A 25,714-nucleotide genomic window follows, 5' to 3' on the forward strand; every position below is an offset into this window, starting at 1 on the left:
AGCATTTCTGACAGGGAGGCGGGGCCAGGAGACGCGCTGGTCCCGCCTCGTCCTCTGGGCTTCAGTTGGCCGTTATGAGGCAACCTTCTCCAGTTTGTTCATTAGGAGCTCGTAAGCTTCTCAATACATTTTATGTGCCTGACAATAAAAACAAGTGCTCTGTGTGTATACTCACATACATATTAAGGTAAAGGGACCCCCTGACCATTAGGTGCATATACATACGTATATATATGTACTGGCTTTTCCCCTCACAGGCGACCACGGCTTGAAAGCCTGCCTCAAACGCCCATTCGGCCACGAAGCGCGCCAGGCTGAGGTTGCCCACACGCACCAAGCACTCACCACCACTACCAAGAATGTCAGAAGCTATAGTTCACCCCCTTCCAGAGCTACAGTTCCCAATATCCTTACTTAACACACCACAGTTCCCACGCTTCTGGGTCGGGGGGGGGGGGGCGTCTTGGACTTTATATGCACATGGCACGCAGGCCGCTAGTCTCCGTCCTAGCGCGTAAAGTTGCTGTGAGTATAACCCAACCTCTTCATAGAAATAGCAGGTTACATGTGTAGGTAGCTCTGCCTCTGAAACACTTGTCCTGGTAAAAAGCAACCGCTGAATTTAATAAACAAGTCTACAGCAAATAAGAAGACACATATGTGCAGTCCTTGGGTCTCTGGGAGGTTTTTAAATGGAGGAGCTCTGGGTGTTTTTCCTGTTTGTCTAGGCCCCCTTTTTGGTAAGCCATGAAGGTCTCCTGTCACCTTTTTACTATTATTAAGATCGGGTTCAGATGAATTGACTTTCCCTGTGCGTTTATGAATCCCCCTGGTTTATTGCTGTCTGTGCTTTTTCAGTACTTCTGAGCTCTTTTCACACATGTACCATGTATACATTTTCATAATTACCATGTATGTTGTGTTACCTGTAACAAGGGGATAATCTGATGGTGAACATTTTATGTCATAAGATATTTGCTAGTCTTTAAGGGGCTGCAGGACTCTTGCTCTTGCGGCAAAAGACTAAACACATCTCTCCCTGTTTAGAAATGATTAGAAATAATATAAAATCAATGTCAGAATGAAACCCCCTGTCATTTTTGTTTTGTGAAAAGGTACAGCCTTATTCCAAGGACTCTTGGAGCCTTGCGGTGGAGCAAAGACATGGTGGCGGAAGGAAGGACAGTATTCTGAGCAAATATTGAATAAGCCACAATGAGGGAGAAGAGGTAAGACTTAGAATTACAGTTAAAGGAGAAAGGGCTAGTTTCTTCCCCTATATGTATCCCAAACTATATGGATGAACCATCACAGGTATATACTGGATCATATTTTTAAAAGCAGCAATCCACTACTTAAGGAAATGAGTAAGTCCCTCCTTCCAAATAACGAGCATAATAACTCCATGGCATGAATTAGACACATTTAATAATCTTCATATTTGTCTGTCGATACATCTCTCGTGTTTATAAAAATATATATATTTGCTGGCACAGATGCAGCATTACTTCTTGAAAATTCTGTTTTAACTATGTAAATATAATACAAGTAGAGAAAATATATATATATGCTAGCGAATGTCACATTGCACAATATATGTAAAGTCTCTCATAAATTATGGCAGTTCCTTCATAATCAGGCTGGTAGTGCCACCTTTGCGCCTCATCTTCAGTAATCGAAAGCAAGTTGCCTTCATATCAAAAGTCCAAAAATAGAAGCTTTGGAAAAAATAATAATCTAAAGTTAACTTCTTTTTAATTTCAAGATCCACAGAATTCTTGTTTTACAGTATAATGCTACAGGTAGAAAGAAATTGGTTGATTGCTTTTAGCTGTCCTTACTTTGGCCACAGAACTCTAGAAATGTTCTTCCAAGGGTTCAGACATTCTGTGGCAGCCTTCACAGCAACACAGAACTACAATTTCCAATGTTCTGGGGAGGGAAGCTTGTCACTGAAACCAATTTAAGCTTGTAATGTAAGCATACCTTTGTACTGAACCCTGGAGAAAATATTCCTCCCCCCCATCTGTTGGGGGGGATATTAGTTTAGACTAAGAGCCAAACTAGATGCAATGTAAGAGAGATGATAATAGGATATTCCATCTTTTTTCCTAATTAAAAGCAGTAAATCCCACCCTCGCGCCAGTTTGGACTGTGGTTGTGGTGCTAGGAGAAGGGTTTTACTTTTTAATCCTTCTCCACACATCATTTTACTAATTTAAATCACTCAAAGCATTGATTTGTCTCAAGTGGAAAAGCATACAAGTATCAAAGGAGATCTTCCATGTCACATTCAGTTTGGCTCATAGACAGAGTGGAAATATAGGCCAGTTAGTCTTACATATGGGAGAAACTTGAAATGCTAGAATAAGAACCGGAAGAAGATTCTCAGCAATAATTTATATTCTGCCATATGAGTTTCATCGTATGTGTAGACTGTATGAATGCGGTTGTCAGGAATAAAGAAAAGGTTTACAGAAACCATTATGCATTGTGTAAAAAAATAATTAATTAATTAACACTGTACAGTCTAATAATTGCTTCATAATTCGGTTTCATGTAGGAAAAGGTAGAACACATACATTTTGTTATGTCATGTATAATAAATGCACATGTGTCAATCTCACTGCATTTGTGGCAAAATAAACACATATGGACTGGATCTAGAGTTGCCTAGAGCAGAACTAACAGGCCAAAGGGGGAGGTTTTTTGCCAGTTCTCCTTTTCCTCTGCAGCCCAAATTGCCGCCTGTATGTCAGAAGGTCCCACAATTTTTTAATGTTACCATTATATCCCACCTTTCCTCAAAGGTGCTCAGGTTTCTTCTAGGTCAGAAACAGTGATTGGTTCAAGGGCAACCAGGTAGGTTCATGGCTAAGTGGATATTTGATCCCTGGTTTTCCTAGGTCCTAGTCCAGCGCTCTAGCCACTACACCACAGAGGGCACAGGAGGCTGCTGTGGCAAGGGGATATTGGTGAAATCTGCTTCCATTTCTTTCTGCCAATGGGCATTTCCTGTGAATGAGTTGTACTCACTGGAAGTTAGTAAACACAGCATTGTATTTTCTTCTTCGCTTTGTTGTTTCTTGGTGTTCTTTAGTATAATCTAGGGAGAAGCTTTGCCACATGAAAAATTAAAACAGACCAAACCATTCTGCACCAGTATCTTGGCATTGTATAGACTCCAAACTAATGCATGTTTTTCACACACCCAGAATCCTTAGGGCCAATTAGTCAGCCAACCAAACTTAGCCTTTCTTTAGCAAACATGAACTTCATTAATGCTAACTTTTCATGCACAGAATATATACCAAATCTGAATATGGCAATATTTACCCATTGTCGTGACATTACTTTTAGTTCAGTATTCTCCTTTTCAGTGCCAGGAATCTCAGTCTGTAGCCTCAGTGGATACAGACATGACATACTAGATCTGATCCAGTAGATTACTGTGAGGAGGACTAGCTACCATGGAACACAAGCCACATGAGTTATAGTTTAAAATGCAGTCAAAAGTCCTGCTGATCATTTTCTACTCATGCAGTTATTTATGTTGAAGAACATCTTTTTTTGGTTTGCCTCATTATGTCACACTGCTCGGTGGTTGCGAAGAAATGTTTCTTTTGAAGGAGTGACTTCCACAGGCTTCCAAACTATCACTCCCTTCCCTTACGATGATCTCTTGCTTTGCCTTAAATGTTAATGGTATAAAACCTTCACCATCTGCAGTAAGAACAATCCAAGAAGAACCTAAAGGGAAAGGAAAGGAAAGCATCAGTGTGTGTATATATATTATGTTGGGAATGCAATTGCCTACGTAAATGTTAGCATTCACCCTAAATTCATGCTTTGTTCATGTCTTTTTCATAGGTTCTTCTTCCTACAGTGTTGCAAAGCAAGCTTAATGGGTTACCATGCTGATGTAGGTTTTGAACCAAGATGGACAAACCATTTATCACTACCCCCCCCCCCTTTTTGGTATTTTCATTTGGCTCCAATTGTTCTGGCATGGTAATGGGGAAGAGGGCAGGAGAAGGAACAACTAAACCTCATAATCGGAAAATGTGTACACCAAGGGCCTGGGAAAAACTGACAATGAAGCACCAGTTTATTATGTTTTTTAAGACTTTTCTAGGGACGCGGGTGGCGCTGTGGGTTAAACTACAGAGCCTAGGACTTGCCGATCAGAAGGTTGGCGATTTGAATCCCTGTGACGGGTGAGCTCCCGTTGCTTGGTCCCTGCGCCTGCCAACCTAGCAGTTCGAAAGCACGTTGTGCAAGTAGATAAACAGGTACCGCTCCGGCAGGAAGGTAAATGGCGTTTCCGTGCGTTGCGCTGGTTCGCCAGAAGCGGCTTAGTCATGCTGGCCACATGACCCGGAAGCTGTACGCGCGCTCCCTCGGCCAATAAAGCGAGATGAGCGCCGCAACCCCAGAGTTGGTCACAACTGCACCTAATGGTCAGGGGTCCCTTTACCTTTACTAGGATTAACTAAAAAATTTTAGATTCAAGGATGATTTCCTAGTAAAAATATTGAACATGTATATTTTACCCTCTTTGTTCCACTAGCTTTGCATGGAGAATTGGTGTGTTTGTGCGGGGCAGATTGAACTCATAAGTCTGTTCAAAGGCTCCTTGTACACTTTCTCAAGTTAAACTCTCAGAAACCTCTTTGGCATGTGGAATTGCATGTGAAGTCAAGTTGTGTTTAGAGAAACTGCTGCATGTGAAATCATCATTATGTACAGGTAATTCAAGAACAAACTTTGGCTGTCACCTGTGGTTTGTTTGGAGATAAACAAACAATGAGTGCTGCTTTGCATGTAATGCTAGGGCATTGCTATTATTTTTGTACTCCTGGCTTTCCAAAGGGAGCACCTGAGTGGGCAAAAATTGAAGTGTTTGCACCAGCACATTGTCACGGTAATAAGGGCTCGTCTACACTTTGCTTGTCCCACTCCTAAATAGCAAGGGCCAGAGAGGTTTTCTGCTTGTCCGGTGCTTTTTGTGCATGGCTTTCCATTTGCCTCACTGCTTTCCCTGAGAAAACCTGCTCTTTACCACTGAATCAGAGCAAATGTCAATCCATGGAAAACCCTATAGACGTTTGCTCTGATTCAGCTGTAGAGAGTGGGTTTCCCAGAGGAAAATGGCAGGACAAGTGTGGGTGAGCCCTAAGACATTGTTTGTTTCAGACCATGGCTTACCATAACATGCAAACCAGGCCAATTGATCTGCTTTATTCACGGGTCAAATCTATCCAATTCACAGTTCAAGTTAATTTCTGAATTTAAAACAAAGGAGCTAATACAATTGTGTTTTAGAACTTCATTAGCTTTAATTTCTACCAAGAGCAGGTGTGTTTTTAATGTGCATGCCTATAATCAGAACAGCTACCTTTTATAGATGATGGTATCTTGTACCCAATAAGGTTTGGTGGGAAATAATAAATTGTGCACTCCAATTTGATCAATTAAAGCAAAACAAATGTGTTGTTTCCTTATAATACTGTATCTGAAAGTACAGAAAGTTCTTTTTATTAAATCTATTAATTAAACACCTACACATGTTGCTTTGCTGTTTCGTGTTGTCTGTCGCGTCATAAGAAGATTACTGTTACCAAGCATGAACTTTTAATCTTTTGCAGTTAATGCTTTCTTTCTAATTCTGGACAGACTTTTGATTCTATAAACTACCCTGTGCTTGGGTGTTTGTGTGTGTCATGTAAACCTACGCAATTACATCGCTAACCTTATATATAAAACATGGGGGGGGGGGTTACTTCCAAAATAGTTTATTTAACACTCTGCAATGGGTACAGATAAATGTTATTATGCCTGCAATGTAGTCAACTTACTTGAGAGTAAACCGTGTTTTTTCTAAACTTATTAGAGAAAAACAAACCTATATACCTTTTCCTGGGAGTAAGTCCTATTGAACTGAGTACAGCTGCCTTCTGAGATGGCATGTACAGAATTCATTTAGCAGGGAGAAAGCATTTAACAAATCTAGATTGTAAATTGAAGTATATCTGGATAGACGAGGATATGACTGAAGGGTTAAAAGCTTTAGTAATTTCTAAACATGGTTGGCCTAATAAGAATATAATATCAATAATTATTTTTTATTTCAGAGTATAAGCCAGATTTATTAGTTGTCCGAGTTGGACAACTGTGGCTTTTACCAGGTTTTGCGCAGTGTGGGGCAATTCCACTCCTCCAGCAACCCTGCCACTCTCAACATTGTTAAGAACAGCCCTTCTCCTTCAGAGAGGCTTGTTATAGGGTAAATAAAGTTGAATGAAAGTTAATCTTACTATCTAAGCCAGGCATAGCCAAACCTGGCCCTCCAGATGTTTTGGGACTACAACTCCCATCATCCCTGACCACTGGTCCTGTTAGCTAGGGATGGTGGGAGTTGTAGTCCTGAAACATCTGGAGGGCTGAGTTTGCCTATGCCTGATCTAAGCCATAGTATATGAAAGTATGGGTGATTGAGTGCTCACATAACTCTTTAAAAAGGAGGAAACAACAGTTTTCCTTAATGAATTAAAATTCTACATTCAACTACATTCAAAATGATATGTTCAACTTCACATTGTGTTTTGTATGGGACTTGGGCAGTGTTTCCTAAAGATACATATTTTTTCTTAATTAAAGTTGGACTCTCACTTGCATTCAAAAATCAAAGCTATGAAAACACTCAAAAGTTACCTAATCTTAAAAGTGTCTGCCCCTATGTTTCCCTTCACGTTGTTGTTGTTGTTGTTGTTGTTGTTGTTGTTGTTGTTGTTGTTATTTAGATTTCTATACTGCCCACTGAGGATCGCAGGGTGGTTTGTGATATAAAAACACGAAAATACATAACATAGTAACAAACAAAACAAAAACCCCACATACAGTTTAAAGGGCACATAGATTGTATAATTAGCCAAACGCCTGAGAGAATGTTTTTGTCCAATGCTTATTACTATTGTAAGCATGATGCTTCATGACTTCATAGGAGGTAAGCCAAGAGCAACAACTCATTCCAAGACAGAAAGGGCAGGCTCCTCTGAGAGTGGGTAATTTTACTGTATCTCTTGAGTATACTAAATAAATAAAGAATGTAGCAAAAACTAGTGATGTGAACCCCTTCATATATGCCCTACCATTCAGTTACACTTTCTCCTCTTTCTGTCTTTTCTCTCTTGGGGGTTATCCATTGGCATAGCCAGGATTTATTTTAGGGGGGGTGCAGGGCTGAGTTATTTTGTGACACAGTTGGTCAGTCAAGTATTCTTATTTATTTACTTGATTGGGGAGCAGCTGCCCCCCCCCGCTGTGCTCATGGGTTTTCCACACCTCCATTTGCCCCACCTCTTTCACGATCTTTAGTGCTGATTTGGAACAAACAGCTATAAATTTATCTGTGGATTGCCATTTGTTCCAATTTAATGCTAAACAGTGGGTTTCCTGGGGGAAAGTGGTAGTGCAAAGGCAAAACTGCTTGGACCCATGCTAGAAAGCATTGGGCACGTAGAAAACCGCTCAGACCCATTCTAGGTATGGAACAAGCAAAAGTGTGGACAATCCCTGTGTCCTCAATGTATTGTGTATATATTTACAGTATATGATAAAGCTACTTGCAGAAAACATTATAGGCTGAAAATGATTGAGCTGCTGCTGAAGTTGTTAAATCATTGAATACATAGAGGCATGAACAAAGAAGCCATGTATAAAGATCTTTCTTTTCCTGACTGCTCCCTACCTTCACAAGTAAATCAAAGGTGGGAGTTTGGAAGATTATGTTGGTGAGCTCCTTCTGTTCTCAGCATAGATTAAACTAATCACTGAGTATATGGTGTCTGTATCTGATAGAGAAAGGCATTCAATTGTCAGCAAACCTGTTAGGAAATCTTTCCTATGAGTTTTGTTTTTCGATTTACTTAATCCAGTAAGCAAAGGCAGCCACCAGCCTGCTTTGGTTGTGGGATTGCTGAACAATCATGCTAAATATTAAATTTCCCCATTTATGCTACATGACTTTAGACCCAGGTGAGAATTAGTAGCTTGATTGGGTGCTCTGCTGCAAGAAGGGAAGCCTACTAATATGTAGCATATTTCTGGACATAGTCAACTAATATATGACTAAGGACAGACATTGAGACAAAACAAGAAGGTCTCTATCAATGGTAGAAACAACATTCTGCTGAAAAAACATGAGGATTAAACTGACCATCTATTGTAGATATAGGTCATGATACCTGTGAACCAACTGAGTAGGGCTTGGTCAGGCAAGTGTTGAGATTCACTCAGGAGAATAAGCTTGCCAGGAAAGGGAATAGAACTCAGTTAAACTTCCATCACATTGGAGGATTTACATGTAAAACAATCCCTTAATAGCACAACTTATGTTCCCCAAAAGTACTACCTACTATAATAAACACTTGCATTTTTTAAGAGAGAGAGAGAGAGAGAGAGAGAGAGAGAGAGTGGCTGGGGCAACCCAGCCAGATGGGTGGGGTATAAATAATAAAATTATTATTATTATAGTAATAGAGAACTTACCATGTTTCATTTCAACAATAGGCAGATCAAAAAGTCGTTGGACTAAATTCAGATGAACCTTGCCATCACACAGGAGAACAGTTCTTGTTTCTTCAGCTATAGCTCCGTTCGAAAAATGCTTCTTCAGGCACATAAACATAGAGATAAATATCTTGTTAGAATACTGGTCACATTTACATTAATTATTGTTAATTAGTCCTATGAATCAGCAATTTTCATGAATTCTGCTTTCCATATTTTCACACGCCCAAAAGTAGGGGGTGGGGACAGCACAAAAACAACTTGTTTGTAAGAGACTTCTTAAAAAATATATATGAAAGGTTCACGATTTCCCAAAGTATGGGGCTACAACCCTGCTAGGACCACTCAGATGTTGTTGTGAGTCTCTGAATGCTGTTGGCTCAGTCATCTCAGGCTAGAGATGGTGACTTCAAGAGCATGTGTGTAAATGTAGTGATGTTCTGGGCCAGTAGTGTGGAGGGTTTGAAACCTATTGGCTACCCTCCTCACCTGGTTTAGCCAGACAAAGTAATTTCTGCGGTGTTGCCACTGTTGCATACTGACAGCTTCCAGGAGCCACAGGTGAGAGCTGAGGGCAGGGTGGGTAAAGTACTCCAGAAGTAGCATGACCTATTCTCCACCAGAAGTACTTCCCCTTCCCTAACACCCCACACATTCCTGCTTGGAAATAAAGAGAATGGTTTTGTTATTAAATCTTCCCCTCCTTTCTTTACTCATTTTGGCTTCAGCATTAAAGACACAAGGTAGTCCCCAGTCAACATGCTATGATTCTCAGTAAAAGTGGTGAGGATCACACTGTTTAGAGTTCACTCCATTACTTCCTAACCAATCCAGGGCTCATCCTATTCCCTCACCACTAAGTAATTGGTATTTGTTTGTAACACTTCTCAATTTAGCACCAACCGTAAATCACATCAACATCCTATTTAGTCCTCCACATATTAAACAAGAAATAAAATGCAGTGTCACAGGCATTTTAACGGGAAAATAATCAGGACCATCAAAGTAATATAGATCTCATTCTGCTGTGGTTCTGCAGTGTTTACATTCTGATACTGAAAACTTATACCAACATTCCCTTTCAGCAGACTCACAGCTGCATCTTCTGTTTCTGTTTTTAGTAATCTGTTCCTCATCTTAATTAACCTTCAGTACAAATAAATGTCTCCTAATCTCCTTTAGTGCACAGATGCTGGTTTCTTCTCAGGTTCACTTGCTCTGTCAGCGTCTTAGATAGTTTTGCTGCATCAATGGGCACCTATGCACCATGCAAAATCCTATAAGCACCCTCCTCTTATGTGCATTTGCTTTCAGTTAAAGGCCATTTTTATATTTTCTGATATACAGCATACAGCATCACAGTGGTCTAGTTCTCACAAACAGCAGGAAAATGTGGTAAATCTGTGTCTGGTTATACTACTTCATAAGCAGGTAGGGTCTCGCATGGTTGAATGCTCCTTTGTACAATGGGGTTTTCCTCCTCTATAAATGCACAGTCCATTACGTAAGAAAAAATGAGAATCTGTGCTAAGGTAATGTGTTATTACCTGTCACATCCTCTCACAGAAAGTAAAATCTTCAACCATTCATGGTGCCTACCTCCCCTTTCCTTTACAATATTTCTATTCAGAATGTATAGTATGTGGTTAAGGTTTCAGTCTGGGCTACTAGTAAAGATTTGGATTCTGTTTGCAGAAGCATAAAGGCAGCTTCTGATGAGGTGGTGAAGCTGTTGGTAAGGGTAACAACATAATGGCGTATTCCCACATGAAAAACCAGCATCCAATGAAGGATAGGCTTTTGATCTCAGGTTCCTTCCCTATGTACACAATATTTATTATGCTTGGGCTTTCTTAACACGCAAAATGTTGTTTAAGTTACCAAAAGCAACTGATTAAAAGAGGTTGGTTGTATTTGAAATGGGGTGACTGAATTTTGATTTTCCTCTTCTCTCCCTTTCCCCCAGGGTTGCCATGTTTCAAAAAGTAAAAACCAGGACACCCTGAAAGTTGTTGAGTGGTGTTTTGTTTTTTTAGGAAGACCCCACATGATTTTTCAGTTGATCTGCCTAAGATCCAGGACAAAGCTCCACCTTTTGAAAATCCCCCTGGATGTCAGTGCCTCCTTTGAAAACCTACTAATGTCTGGGGAAATCCGGACGTATGGCAGCGCTACTTTCCACTTGTGTGTTAGCTTTCCCCCCTCCCCCAAGCCTGCAGGTAGGGACTGTCTTGTTTTTGTTGTATGTAAGCTGCTCTGGGAGACTTTGGACAAAGAGCACAAATGCTCTAAAGAAAGAAATAACCTTTGCTGGTGAAAATGCTGTTGACAGCGGGATCATGTATGACTGCCCCAATAGCCTGAGGAGCACAAGCCATCAAGAATGAGCAATCAAAGGATATATTGATATACCATCACTACAATCACTCAGAGTCACTATTAGATTTCAGTAATACTGTGTTTTCTTACTTATGATAGTACACTTTTTATTATTTATTTATTTCATAAAATTTATACACTGTTTGACTAAAAAACCTCAAAGCAGTTTACAAAAAGAATAAAATAATAAAATTATCAGTAAACACAGTTAGAAGCAACTATTTAAAACATTTAAAGAAATTCAGATAAGCGACAACTGAAAAAAGATAAAAATACAAATCAACATATCTGGGTAGGCTTGGTTAAACAAAAATGTTCTTAGCAGTGACCAAAAAGAGTACAGCGATGGCATTTCCTGATGTTAAAATGGATGGAAATTCCAAAGTGTCAGTGCTGCAACACTAAAAGGTTGATCTTACAAATGTGGAATGGGTATTATGTGTGGCACCGTAAATTTATCCTCCTCACTTCCTTTTTATATCAACATAACCTCTTGAATAACAAGAGTAAAAGTAACCACTTTGGAGTTCACTTGCGAAAAAAGTATGCCATTTCTATCATATCCTATGCAATTTTATCATTATTTTTATAAAAATATTTTTATACCACTTTTCTTTCAAAAGAAAATATCATGGTGGTATACAATATCAATATGAAACAATTCAACCAAACCACATTAAACAAAATGCAATGTACAGATACAGCAGACAAGACTATAACTGATCAGAAAATGCTTGGCAAATAGATATAATTGGTGTCGTAGCATGGGGTGGGGGTGGGGGGCGGGCAGCAGGGGCTGTTGGCCCAGGCACAGCTGGGCTGCAGAAGTCCCGAAGGTGCCATGAGACTGGGAGGGAGGTTGTTCCCTTTTCTGGTCTGGTATTGCACAGTGTGTGCAGCATGCACGGCCCCTGGGTGGCTGGATGGGTTGCGCATGGAGAGCAGGCATCTGGTCAGGCCTTCCTCTGTTGGGGTGAAGCACCCTCTTGCTTCCCGCCCCTTTCGGTGCCTTGGCACGGCTCGCCACAGGTTTCTTGCACTATGACTGGTGCCACCACCATGTGTGTCAGGTCTCAGCTGCACTGGGCGGCCCCCTCGGCTACCTCCTGCCCCCCCCCCCAAATCTACCCACTGTAACGTTCTTTAAAGATCTCTCCTGCTTCACTCTACTTGTTTAGCTTCAAAGACAAGACTCTTCCCTCATTTGCAAAAGTTAGCAAGCTATCAACACCATAAATCACAGTAATGGGGATCTTTACCAAACAGAACACTATTATCCCCTGAAGAGAGTCTAGTTGAATGATTAATCAGGTTACCAGCTAGAGAGGAAGGAACTTTTATAGAACATAATAGAATTAGTAACCAGGGCCTTCACAGAAGTAAGAAGTCTGTGCTTCTAATTTCGAAATACACAGTACAGTTTTTCATTCAGAATTTCTATTTGTGGGTTCTCAGCCTCATCAGAACGTTATTAGAACGTGCCCTTTCTTCACCCCGTCCTCTTGGGCTTTAATGCCTCCAAGCATTAATCCCCTGTTTTGACTACTGCATTTCCACTTCTTAACAGGCTTTTTAAATCTTGCTTTCAAAACTGTCTGACTAGTCTATCACACTATAAAGCTGAGCCATATCGCCCTCATCTTTCATCAGTTTTCACGACTCCTTTTATGTTTTCAATCTAGTTCAAAATTGCCTTCCCGATTATAAGAATGGTTTGTGGATTTATTAAAGATGACCTCTGTGATGATTCACCTGCTCCTTGGCTAAGTTTATTGACTTCTCCAGTCTCTCCTTCCTCTCTGTCCTCTACCCTCTCACTGTTTATCACAAGTTTGCCTCTTATCTTTCTCAACTTTATTGTGTACATTTAACACGCTTCCCTAAATTTACCTTCCTATTCTGCTTCATTTACTGTTGATGGAGAAAATGATCACTGCCAGCAAGAAGAGGGTTCGATGCTGTACATTAAACGTCTTCAGCTCCTCGGTGTCTCTTAAATAGGACATTGTAATAGCTGTTTACACCAAATATCTTCTTCCTTACCGACTTAGAGATGTGCATTATTACAATAATTTCCCTCAGTTGCTCATGGCATACACACTTATTCCCAACTCTGTCAACTTTGTCCAAACCACAACTGTTTCTTCTTCTTCTAAATTAATTCATCACACACACTGATTTTTGTTTATTTCCCTAAAGAAAGCCTTGCACTCTACAAGACACAGCAAAGCATGAAATGAGGGTGCACCAGCAAGGGTGGTTAAGCACTCCTCTGCTATAGATCCCCCCATCCTGTGGCTGGGTCCACTGTAAGGAAGAAGCAGTAATCAGGCTAACATAATGTGCAGTCTGAATTGTGTGCTTGCACTTTTTGCTTGGACCTCTGTGGTTATTGTTGTGTTTAGCATGTGTTGTTTGCACCAGTGCTTCTCAAGCTATTTGATGTTGTGAACCAGCAATTCCCCCCACCCCATCCCAATGTACCAGGGATCAGTACCTTATTTGGTCCCTGAAACATCCTACCCAGGCTGTGGTGTATTCACCAGGGACCAGCAGCCAATAGCCTGCGGACTGGTGCCGGTCCACGGACCACTACTTTGAGTAGCACTGGTTTGCACTACATTTTGTGTCCAGTTCTGATTCCCCACATCCTTTGGGAATGGCCACAGCTTAGCAACAGAGCACATGCTTTGCATGCAAAAGGTCTCAGATCCAGTACCGGAGCAGGTTGCTTCACCTCTGATTCCCTCCCCTGATTCTTTTGTATCATCTTGTATTATACATGTCTATAAGTAAGTAAAGGATTTTATTTGAATTTTCAAAATACAGTGGTACCTTGGGTTAAGAACTTAATTCATTCTGGAGGTCTGTTCTTAACCTGAAACTGTTCTTAACCTGAAGCACCACTTTAGCTAATGGGGCCTCCAGCTGCTACCGCGCTGCCGGAGCACAATTTCTGTTCTCATCCTGAAGCAAAGTTCTTAACCTGAAGCATATGTAACCTGAAGCGTATGTAACCCGAGGTACCACTTTAGTGCCAAACCACTGTGCACCTCTGATGATGCAAGGATCACATAAGCTATGTATGAACTTCTCACCTTCCATATGCAAATTTTCTTACTTTTATATATTAATATATTCTAGTTGAAAAACTCTGAGCTACATAGCCCAGTGCTGACTCTATCTAAGTTTGCTTCCTATGTTTCAGGCTTAGATACAAGGTGTGGGAGAGGACTATACTTCCATGTTAACTGAACTGCACAATGAGAATAAAGATTTCTATAGTGATTGCACACATAGCTTCAACAACCCTTAACATTGCAGGAACAAGGCAGGCCAGCCTATTTATCCTAGGATTGCAGATTGGGGAGGAGGCTGCTAAGGTCCGTAGAGGATAGTAGGAAACAATTTTTCACAAAATAGTTAGCTATTTTCATTCAGATGCTTTGGTTAAAAGAATATGTTTGTAAAAATATTGCTTTATTTCTAAGGAGACTGCAAAATGTTGTGAGTGGGAATTGCTCTCTGAGGGTATTCAGGAGAGGAGATCCAGCCACCATCACAATTGCCCAGTTTGTTTGCAGTCTCTGTCCTTGTGAGGTGCACAGCGTTTCCTGCAGTCGAGAAGAGCGTAAGCTACCTAGATGGTAGCTCTTTCACGATAAAACTTCAGGGTAGCAGCAGGTCACCTTAGAGGCGAATGTCAAGCAGAGGGGAAATGGTGAGGAGTTGTAATGAACCTTGCATAATGGGAGTGGGTACTATTTGGAGGATGGGAGAAATGCTGGATTTGTGAAAGAGTGCTTTCTTCCAGCTTCAGCTGGTATGCCAGCTACGTATGTTCCCAGACAGGGATAGTTTGGCTACAGTGGTGCAGCCACTGGTAACCTTTAGAATGCAGTATAGCAATGCATGCTACGTAGGGCTGCCCTTGAGTCTGGTTCAAAAACTGCAGCTAGTACAGAATGATGTGCCCTGGCTTTTGGCCAGTGCAGCATCGTATCAGGTAGTCTTGGTGGCTAGAAGCACCTTTTATCAGCTGCAGCCATTCCTGGACCAGGATAGCTTGACCACTGCAGACCAGACACTGGTAACTTCAAGACTGGATTACTGCAATACAGTCTATGTGGGACTTCCCTTGTTGGTCCAGAAACCTGAGTTAGTGCAGAATGCTGAAGCACAATTTCTGGTAAGGGTAAGATCCTGTCCTGCAGGGCAAATAGCATTCCCCCCTCCCTTTCTGTATTTTAACTGGGAAAACAGAAAATGTGTGTGTGTGTTTGTGTGCGCACCTTAAAGAGTCCCAATCTGATTCAGGGGCCATTGTGACTGCTATTACACCTTAAATTAAGTGAAAGAAAATTGGGCAGCAAGTGGGCAAGTTATGTTTTTTAATGCTTCCCTGCAGTAAACAAGCACAATCGTCATCATTCTGCACAATATGTAAAATGATTCTTGAATGTGACATTGGGAGGCGATGTATTGGTACAGAAGATATGCCATATATGTTTCACATTCGCACCACTGCTTGTATATGCAGGTCTACCCTAAGGAGTCAGCATGGTCAGAAGCAGTGCTATTTTTCTAGAAAAAGAGGTGCCTTGTTCTCTTATAATGGCAATGTCGCCCACCTGAGAGGTGTCAGAACTGAGTTCTGGTGCATTCCGGCTTGGGGAAAATCTGGTCAGAAGAACCGATTACTGAATGGCCTGACCTTGACAACTCATGCTTCTGACACTAGTCACTCACCTGGGCCTTTGAGTTGGCCATTGCAGTGTGGTTAACATGGGGCAGGATTGGAGCCAAGCACTGCCACCCAACCCACCTGCAAAGCATGCCCAAGGGTCCATCAAGGAGTGAGATGAGTGGGTTAACAGGGTCAAGGTAGTCAGCAGTGGGCAACAGGGTTTTGCTGCATCGATGGGCACTTACGCAGCCCTTCCACAGCAACCCATCTTAGAAGCTGCACGTGGTAGTGGGCTTACTGATGTTTAATGTCACGTGGGAACATACTAGTCCATTTGGACTAACGGCATGCTCCCACTATATATATATATTGCTTTTAAGAGCCAAACTTGAAGGGATGTGAACTGCATGAAGGCAATTAACCTATGCAACCACTTCAAAGCAGGCTTGGGACCATTAGTAGAAGAGAACAGGAATTTAGCTCTTTCTCTCCCACAATATTGCTTCCCACAAAATTGCTGAACTGTGTCAGGCAGAATCAAGATTCTTGGCTGCTATTTACATACAAAAAAATACATATCTGTTGCATTCAGGGCCCCCCATGAATGAGCATTCTCATACTTTGCAAGTCTTCATCAAAAAGCATTAAGTATTATTATCTGTATTGCAGGCTTCTGTATTTTAGGTTGGAGAAAAAACTTATTGCAGTTCCCTTCATTTCATTTCAGCCATTGCTTCAGCCCTCCTCCTTGACTATCAGGCACACTCCACAATTTTTGTTCACATCCAACCCATTCAGGAACCCCCACTAACTTGGACAGTTGTGTCAGAGAGAGAGGGGGTTCTTGTACAACCATGACTCCTAGAGCTCCCCAAGGCCTCTCCTTTTTTACCATCAGCAAAACATTAATTTGTATTAGACTACATCTATGTATTCATTTATTTATTTTTAAGTTACTTGAGCCAAAAGACAACCCACAACTCAGTGTGGGGAAAGCACGTTAGAGATTACTGACACGACAATCTGCATCAAAGAGCCATCAGTGCAGACCAGCCTTATGTATCTAGGTTCCTATTTATACCTATCCCAGGTGCAAGGTCCATAGCTGTCAACTTTTCCCTTTTCTTAAGGGAAATTCCCTTATTCCGAATAGGATTCCTTGCAAGAAAAAGGAAAAGTTAACAGCTGTGGCAAGGTCAGGGGTGCCAACTTAAATAAAATATTGTGGGGGCCCAGGTAAGCCCCACTCTACATAATCACATGACGCAGTGCACACACCCGCACCATTTGAATGGGAATGCCCATCAACTTTGTGGGGGTTTGGCCCCCTCAAAAAAGTTTTGTGGGTTTTTGGCTTCTATGTGCAAGGCTGAGCCTGCTCACTGGGAAACAGAGGCATAGTGGGGGGGGGGAGCCGGGGGGCATGGCCCCAGCTGCATATTTTTGAGGGGCCGCAATAAGGCACCCCCATGACAGGTACAGAGCCCTACTCTTTGAGTAGCTTCTGCTTTAAAAGCAGCTGTGCTTAAAGGCTGGCAAAGTGACCTTATCCAGGCCTGAAAAATGCACCCCTGGAGTGGTTGTGTGGGTGGATCGGGGTGGAATGAAAGAGGAAGGCAACAACAGTAGTTGAAAAGTCAACCATGAGTTGGGAGGATTAATGGCAGCGAAAGCAGCAGCAGCAGCAGCTCCCAGAGCAAATATCTCATTTACGCTCTGGATGGACTGGTTTAGATAAAATTAACTCACAGCAAAACAAAAAGCATAAAATAATTCCACTGCTATACCTCTAATCAAAAAGCAGCCCCAAAATCCTCAGCACACCACAATTTTCTGCCTGGGTCATCGGAATAAGAGAGTGCAGAGTCAAGCTTCATATCATAGAGTTGTTTTTTTTTTTTTTAACTATTGCTTCATAATAATAATAAAATTTGTTAGGAAAAACCCAATAGCAACTCTACAGAAGTTTCTTAGAAAAGAGTGGAAGGAGGAAGATAGATATCTGCCTTGCTACTACACTATATTTTATATATTAATGGAAGTTACTCTGAATTATTAAAGAAATACAAATAATGGTTTTTATGCTCCAGCTTGCTTAATGCAGCACATCTAAATTATTGACTATTTTTTGTTGCCATTAGTGTTGTACCACAAAACACTACAACATTGACTAGCAATCAAATTAATAAAATAGTGACAATTATTTCATGAAAAAGCAAGGGAGGAAAAAAGAATTGCTGTTGAGGAAACAGGAACCTTGATCCATAGATTTTGATTTTCTTAAATTGCTTCATTATGTAATCAAATATTAATATCCCATATTTCCTGAATGCTTTTATGCTGTGAGACCCATGATCCTTTGAAGCTTATATATTCTTAACTACAGAAGTTGGTCTGATATCTTCTCTCTCTAAAAAGATTCAAAGCATTTCAAAAGCCACATATAGAGCTGCTAGTTATAGCTTATAGTAAAAAAATATGCCTTAAGATTTGGAAACAGATGACTTAGAACAAATGGACATATACAATACATCAATGACAATTAAGATGAACATTAAAGGAAGCACAGGTCTGGATTTTCCTGTGCAGAATATCAGACATAACCATTGCTCCTAATAACTATCATTTCACCATTTAAATCAAGCACAGCATGAAGCTCATGTGAAACTTACTAATTAAGCAAAATCCTGTAATGAAGTTTCTAAGAACAAACTACTTTGGAGAATGGTATATAAATTACCTGGTAGGTGATGTGAACAAAAGGTGGTTCTTGAGAAGAGGGGTAAGCTACAGATAGTCTCTTTCCATTTTTTGTGAAATCTACTAGTTCCAGAAGTCTCAACTGTAAGTCATTGAAGCTGCCACACAATTTTTCCAAATTCCTGGATATTTGACTGGCTCCTTTTTCATTAGTCAAGCTGCTGTTTTTAGGAGAATTCAAAGTTTCTTGCATCACTTTAGAAGAAACTGATCTATTGGAAAACCTGGTAGGCGTTCCAAGACCAAACAGGGCTACTGACCGATTAATTGGTTCTGCATCCAAAGTTTCCAGTGCAATGGATGGGTCACCTAAGACTCTTTTCTCATCAAAATCGCTCACACTAGATGATGAACTTTGCTCATAACTAGGGCTCTTCACTTCTTCCAGCATTCGTCTCCTGCCACTAGGTGACTGAATAATCGTTCTGCCTGGGATTAAGAGCTCCCGCCCTACAATGTGATCCTCTGCAGCAAGATTCTCAAAATACTTTCTTTTCCCAGGAATGTTCACAGAGGACTCAAAACTGAATGGCAGACTGTGGGCGGTATCAGATTTTGCTGATGGCTCTTCCTCAAATATTAATTCTTTGATCATCAGTCGGATGATATATCTATCAGAATTAGATGATGGGATAAGTGAGGGGTCAGTGAACTTCTGCTTCCCTATCAGAACTAGTAAGAGTTTCTCTGTCAAAAAGGACAGACCCTTGGGTCGTTCGCTTTTCTCTAGTTGGATTTGCTGAATGTTGGGCATGCAGGATGAGGTGACTGAGTAGACCAAAACAATGTTACAAGTGTTAGAAGCTATTGCCACAATCTGAGCTCTAAGGTCAAAAGCAATTATATCAGGGACCAAAATTCCTGGAATGCTGACTTTCCTGGTTGTGGTTACCTTTCCTTCAAAAGTCACTAAGATCAAGTGTGACGAATCTTGGCCAGTTCCTGAAGGGTAATCCTTCCTTCTCAAAGGAATGAGAGGACTGGGGTCAGATCTCCGATGATTTGAAAGGATGTGGGTTAAATCAACTGGGCCCGAGGAAGATGAAGCTACTGAATCAACGGCTACTGATTTGTCTGAATCTATAGACTTCCTTCGCAGATCCATAGAGTATTCCTCATCCCCAAGCACCAGTGTAGACTGCGAAGTTAAAGAACCCGTTTCCGTTCCTACAGGCAATTCAAATGTAATGCCTGCATTTAAGCCACAAATCTTATCAAGGGGGAGTTCGGTAGCCACAGCAATTTGAAAATCCAGTGTGGCTTCAATAGCACAAATGTAGCTTCCAACGTCAAATATTGGGCAAAAGGAGCAAGCGTTTAATGTTTTCTGGGCATCGTCCCATATATAGGAGTGAAGAGCGCTCCCTATAGCAACGACTAAGCGATGGCCATCCTTAGTCCAGCAAGCACAGTGGATGAGACCACTGCTTTTGATATCTGCTTTAATCCTGGAGTTGTCTGAACGAACGGCATATAAAACAGAAGCATCCCTTTTGGTAAGTACAGACAAAACGTCCCTCTTTGGGTGCCACACACATCCCTGAGGAAGCAACTGGAAAGGCTCGCCAATTTCACAGGTCTGAGAAACCAGGAGCTTATTCTTTTCCGAGGCAACGTGGCTCAGTTGCCAAACGCTGACATGCTTCTTATGCTGAACAGCTAGCAGGGCTGGCGTGTCAGACGAGTAACACGGGCTCCAGTAAAGTCCATGGACGTGTTCAAACTGACCAATAACCGTTGAGTCGCCAAACCGCAGTTCTTTGTTGTGAAAGTGCAGGCCAGTCAGTGCCACCTGCTTGCCATCTGTCCACGCAATCCCATGCACTGGGTGTATGGCCTGGTGCAAAGCATTAAGGCCTGTTCTCAGCAGCTTCGCTTTCCCCAGTTCCATTATTCAACCCTCCTTGCTAATGTGGTTGGCTCCAAAGTTGATTTTCCACAGGATTCATCAGAACAGCTTGACAAAGCAAATGCTCCTTGGCCGAAGACCGATTTCCCTATGGCAATGCCCTTTCTTTCAAGCGTCTTCTGCGATGTAGCTCTGCTGATGTATAGATCTACATCAAAGTTGCTCTAACTATACTCTTTTCTGGGGAGGCGCTCTCTCTGTGTGTGTCTCTCACATACACATGTGACATCTAATAAGGTTTAGCTAATTACTGTTCTCTGAGATGACATGTTCTTGGAAGCCTATTTTTAACTCTTTAAGGGCTGGGCCTGTGTTTTAAAATAGCAGTTTAATACCTTCAGTGAATAACGGTCTCTTCACTGAATGGAGGAAAGCTCTTACGCACTAGCAAGCAATGCAGCTGCAGCATGAAATAATGACCTGACACTTTTTCTTTCACAGCCCCTGAAGGGAACACTAAGAATATTTAATCACATTCTTGAAGTATAAGGAAAGAAGGGTAGTATTCAGTTTTGGCAGTAGTTCCAACCAAGTAATGGGAGTGACAGGAAACAAAAGCAAGAGCAACAGAAATAAGGTGTTGGTTTCTGTGAGTGGCAGACCAATTGATTCCAGACTTTTCTTCTTCTGCTTTTACTCTTTTCTCATTTTATTCTGTAATCCAAACCAAAGGGTCATAAAAAGAGAAAATCTGGGCCTCAAGCCTGAGTAATACTATCTTGAAGCACTGATGGTAATTAAAGATGCTTATGGGCTACCTGTGATTACTTTCTGGTGAAGGAAATGTGCTCTGCACATGCTCAGAAGCACTGTTATCTTTATTAGTTTTATTTCACACATTTGAGTGCTGAATCCCAGCATTTAGGAGTATGATAAATAAATGTTCACAATACTGTATGATTAAAAGATGCAAGGCTTTGCAATGAATTTCTTTCTTGCTGTGAATAAGATATTGCAGAAGCCAACTCAAAGCAGTGCAGTTCATCTCTTGTCCATGTTTTACTTTACTCCCTTGCCTCAACTGCCTCCCATCTTGCTGACCTTATTTAGAATAATAGATTCATAGAATCGTAGAGCTGAAAATAACCACCCACTAACTGACACAAAAGGTACCCAGTGCAGCAGATAGGCTGTTCTTTCCCACAACAGAGCAGAAGGAATTCCAAATGAAATGCACTTCATCCGAGATACCATTATGGCTTGTACATCAATTCTGTATCTTTGGCTGGAGCAGTACAATCAAATCACAAAAGTAAAAGCAGCCACCAGATGGCGCATCTGACAGTTTCACAGGCACAATTAAAGCAGCCTTTTAACAGACATGTCTGCAAAAGTTCCCTGTTCACAAAATACTTGAATGGTTTTAGTTACTTGTGGCATACACTGATGACCCGAAAGGGGGGGGGACCAGGTTTCCTCCAATTCACAATGGTTCCCCTGGCTAAGCTGGGCTCGGATCTCATAAACCTTGTTGCGACTTCAAATTTAATACTACCAGTACATCAGCTGAACACTACCAATATTTCACAGAAACGCAAAGAAGAAGTACTTCAACCCTCCTCCTCCTTTAACCTGAAATGTTTATTTCTTGGGGTTTTTAAAAAATGTATTCACAAAAACATTGTGAACATATTTCAATTCAAAGATACAGTATCATATGGGTAAAATCATGCATAAGTGAAATATAGCAACAATGCATATATAATAATAATAATTAAAAAAATAAAATAAAAATAATATAAGCCCAATACACAAAACCTCAACACATTGGGCTGCTTGTCAGTAAATCATGTATCAGACTGCAGCCTTGACTTGCAAATTAAGCTAGACACTTTTCTTTTTATTAAGGGCTATTACAATGATTTCCACAGCTTGGCCTTGATCTCTTTGTGAAGTTACAAAAAGAACTTGAAAGCAAACACATTTTGTTCAGGCCCCCCACTTCCTACACAATACTTTGTGTGTGTATGTCTGTGCATTGTGGGCCATCAAAGTATGTCACTCTGTAGAAGGTTACATATTGCAATGCAATACTTGAGAGAACATTCTCACATCCAAATTCTTTTCTCAGCATTTTTACCCTTGGAGGGTGTGTGTGTGTGTGTGTGTGTGTGTGTGTGTGTGTGTCTGTCTGTCTGTCTGTCTGTCTGTCACAGACTGGACATGCTGAAAGAAATCCAAATGCACCAATAAATGACTCAGTGCTTGTATGTTGATTCAGACATTAAGGAAGCCATATGGTGCTGTAGTCTTCCGCATAACTTGTTGGCATAGTGCGCCTTGAGGGCGAAGTCAAACTTGAAAGGTTACAGGGCCTTCTGTGGCTGTACAGACCGATACGGGGGAGACATGTTTTGTTGCAGCTGGGGTGGATGAAGCTCCTCCCAGTAGTCATTCCTCCTCTGATCACTGCTATGGATATATGACCTGACTGTCTACAGGCATCATGGAGTTGATGTTGCCAGCCTTCATGCCACATTTGATAGATAGATAAACTTTATTCACATTAGCCAACAGCCATAGCAACATAAAACAAGCAATATATACAATTAAAAAGACAACAATGGGTAAAAAGGGCAATCAAATGACCAAGATTATCGTTCAGATAGTGGCCCTTAATCTCATTGCACCCTCGATAAACCTGGCAACCTTTGCTGTTGTCTGATCATTTTGATCTGATAAAAGAAAGGACAATGTGGCCGCAGATGGGCGGCCTAGGATGGTAAGTAAGAGTGGGGTAATGATCTCATTCCTCATGCCACATTTGCAGAAATCTTTGTAATGCAGAGTTGGTCTGCCAGTGGGCGTGGTGTCTGAAGCCAGTTCCCCATGAAGAGCTACATCATTTAAATAAGGGAGAGGGGGGTTGCTTGTCAAAAAGTGCTCCCATACCAGTTCATTCTGTGTGGAGCCAACAGCTCCCGGAGGAATGGAGGGCTTCCATCCTATCTAATCTCCTTCCTTTCACTGTCTCTTAAAGCAGAGCCAGCCCTACCGTTGGGCAGAGTGAAGCATCTGCCTCAAGTGGCAGGTGGGGATGGGCAGGCGGCAACAGTGAGGTGAAGAACATAGCTGTTTGTGCTATGTGACCTGCTCTCCAGTCCCTAAGCTAGCCTGCTGCCCTCATGTAGTGATGGATACTGTCCCATCACCAGGGCTGAAATAATATCCAAATGCCAGTCTAGTGGGCTTCAGTACATGGAAGAAGGGAGGGAGCTGTCGTCTTGCCCTTTACCCCAGGCAGCAAAATGTATTGGACTGGATCTGTCTTAAAGCTTTCTACCACTTAGAGTGCCAGGGGCAGACCCCGAGAGGACCTCAAAACCTTACAGTACTGAATTACTGAAGGGGGGGGGGCGCAATTGGATGGAGGAATGAAAGTATTTGTTTCCAAACCATTTTTTGCAAGTAAACAGTATATATTAAAGTAAATCTTCCTGGAAAGTGATTTAAAAGAAATAAGAATAAAACAAAGTAATGGACTGTTTCTTTAATTGACTTAGTGAAAATTAAATTAAACTAGCAAGAGAAGGATTGGGAAAATTTCCAGCATTAATTCTTTGTAAATAGTGAAGGCAGAAATCTGTCACTTATTACATATATATGTCACTTGCATTATACAGTTGTTATAGTCCTATTGTGCTTAGGAATTGTATGAAGCCTGATATTGCCATAGGATTCTGTGCAATTTGCTTTCTTATATATAAGGCAATTCTAACCTTGAAAAACCTTTGGTTAGAGAACATAAGTGCATACAAAAAGCTGGATCAGACCAAAGATCTGTGTAATTCAGTATCCTGTTTTCCTTAATTCCTCAATTTTCCTTAATTCCTGTTTTCCTTAACTGTCTTCCTAGTCAGATGCTCTGTCTAGCTGTTGTCCCCCAGCAAATGGCATCTAGAGGTGCAGTACATCTGATCATGGAGGCAGTATATTGCATTTAGGATTATCAGCCATTGATAGCCTCCTCTTTTAAAAAAAGAAATCATGAATAGTGTGCACCAATACTTCAAACAAGGATTGTGAAATGCATCCAAGCTACATCCCTTACCCAAATTCCACGACACTTGTGGTTAGCTGCTTTGGGATGCAGGAGTAAATGAACCCTGGATTTGCTCCAGCAAAGCTCCTTTCTCAGTTTCTTAGGAAACTGCTTTACACTTAGGGCTCATCTGCACTTCCACTTGCCCTGTGCCTAGAAAGCATGGATCTGAGCAGTTTTCCATTTCTGTGCTTTCTAGGTATGGGTCTGTTTGAGTTGCTTTGCCTTTCCTCCACTGCTTTCCCCCAGAAAACCTGCTCTTTAGTGCTAAATCAGAACAAACAGCAATCTCTTGCCATTTGTTCCAATTTGGCGCTATACTGACTGGCAGTGGCTCGTGAGGGATTCAGACAGGAAGTCTCTCCCAGCCCTACCTGGAGATGCTCTTGGAGATTGAACCTGGAACCTTCTGCATGCAAAACAAATGCTCCACCGCTGAGCTAAGGCTTTTGCTCATCAAGCATCTGCTCTTTGGGCCTTAGGCAGAGGATTAGAGGCAGATGTAGGGGAATGCAACTGGTTCAACTGCACTGGGCATGAAGCCTTGGGGACTCCACCAGAGATGCAAACCATGCTTTAGAATTGAGTGTGAGGGGGGCGCTGCTGAAATTTGAGACCCCAAGTTCTGCAACTGGAAGGATCTTTCCCAGGGACCTTCTGCAGTCAAAGCTGCTGCCTTTACCGCTGAGCAATGGTGCCTCCCTATTAAAACAACAACAACACCCCTGTTTTCTACAGGTTCATTTCCATTCTTGTCCACTATTATGATAGCTGCAGGGTCCTTGTTGCTTTATTTCCTGAGGCTGCAGGCAGGATTGCAGAGGGTTTCTGTGGAAATGAGTCTCGTGCTTGCAGCTTTTTCAATTCTGTTTGGTAGGCCTGAATCCTTACTCTGTGGTATTTTTATTTATTTTTTAAATTTGTATAGCGCCCTTCATCCAAAGATCACAGGGCAGTCCACAACATAAAAATAGAGAATGGAAACACAAAATACATAATAAAACAAAAGCAAAGCAAACCAGTAACACCCCCCCCCCCCATTCACACATTTTAGAGCCCACAGAATGTTAATCAGCCAAATGCCTGGTTGAAGAGAAATGTTTTCATCTGGCGCCTAAATATCTTTAATGTAGGCGTCAGGTGAGCCTCCTTGGAGAGAGCATTTCACAGGGGAGGGGGGACACTGCAGAAAATGGCCCTTCTTGTTTTACCACTCCAGAACTCTTGTGGAGGAAGCACACGAGGAAGATCGCAGGGTCTGGGTTGGTTCATATGGGGAGATGGGGCCCTTGAGTAGAACCAGCCTCGTATAGGAGCAGCTTCGCACCTTAGCGCTCTGCCTCTGAAACGGGGCTTGATACTCAGC

The 25,714-nt window shown here is 41.5% G+C and overlaps 2 protein-coding genes across 8 annotated transcripts in view; one reads left to right on the forward strand and one right to left on the reverse strand.

Moving 5' to 3' along the window:
- The first annotated feature begins 1 nt into the window (after position 1).
- The window catches only part of FKBP1B (FKBP prolyl isomerase 1B), a 51,373-nt gene continuing 25,660 nt past the window's right edge, over positions 2-25,714 (forward strand). For 3 of the 6 annotated variants that reach the window (XM_083730967.1, XM_083730971.1, XM_083730972.1), the window contains exons 1-2: positions 57-187; positions 1,116-1,229. The gene's annotated coding sequence lies outside the window, so the exon portion shown is untranslated. Of the gene's footprint in view, positions 188-391; positions 526-1,115; positions 1,230-25,714 lie in introns of those variants that run through there. The other 3 variants (XM_083730968.1, XM_083730970.1, XM_083730969.1) reach the window with 3 other exon arrangements.
- WDCP (WD repeat and coiled coil containing) lies at positions 1,236-20,418 on the reverse strand. 2 transcript variants are annotated; one of them, XM_083730280.1, is made up of 3 exons: positions 18,378-20,418; positions 8,551-8,668; positions 1,236-3,750 (listed from the first exon to the last, which is right to left on the reverse strand). In XM_083730280.1, exons 1-3 carry the CDS (start codon positions 20,286-20,288, stop codon positions 3,584-3,586), a joined length of 2,196 nt encoding a protein of 731 aa, XP_083586406.1. In that variant the 5' UTR covers positions 20,289-20,418; the 3' UTR covers positions 1,236-3,583. The 2 variants fall into 2 exon arrangements, with proteins under 2 accessions (XP_083586406.1, XP_083586405.1); XM_083730279.1 differs by having other exon boundaries at positions 8,551-8,671.

The sequence above is a fragment of the Podarcis gaigeae genome, assembly GCF_964106915.1.
Source record: "Podarcis gaigeae genome assembly, chromosome: 3".
Taxonomy (NCBI): Eukaryota; Metazoa; Chordata; class Lepidosauria; order Squamata; family Lacertidae; genus Podarcis; species Podarcis gaigeae.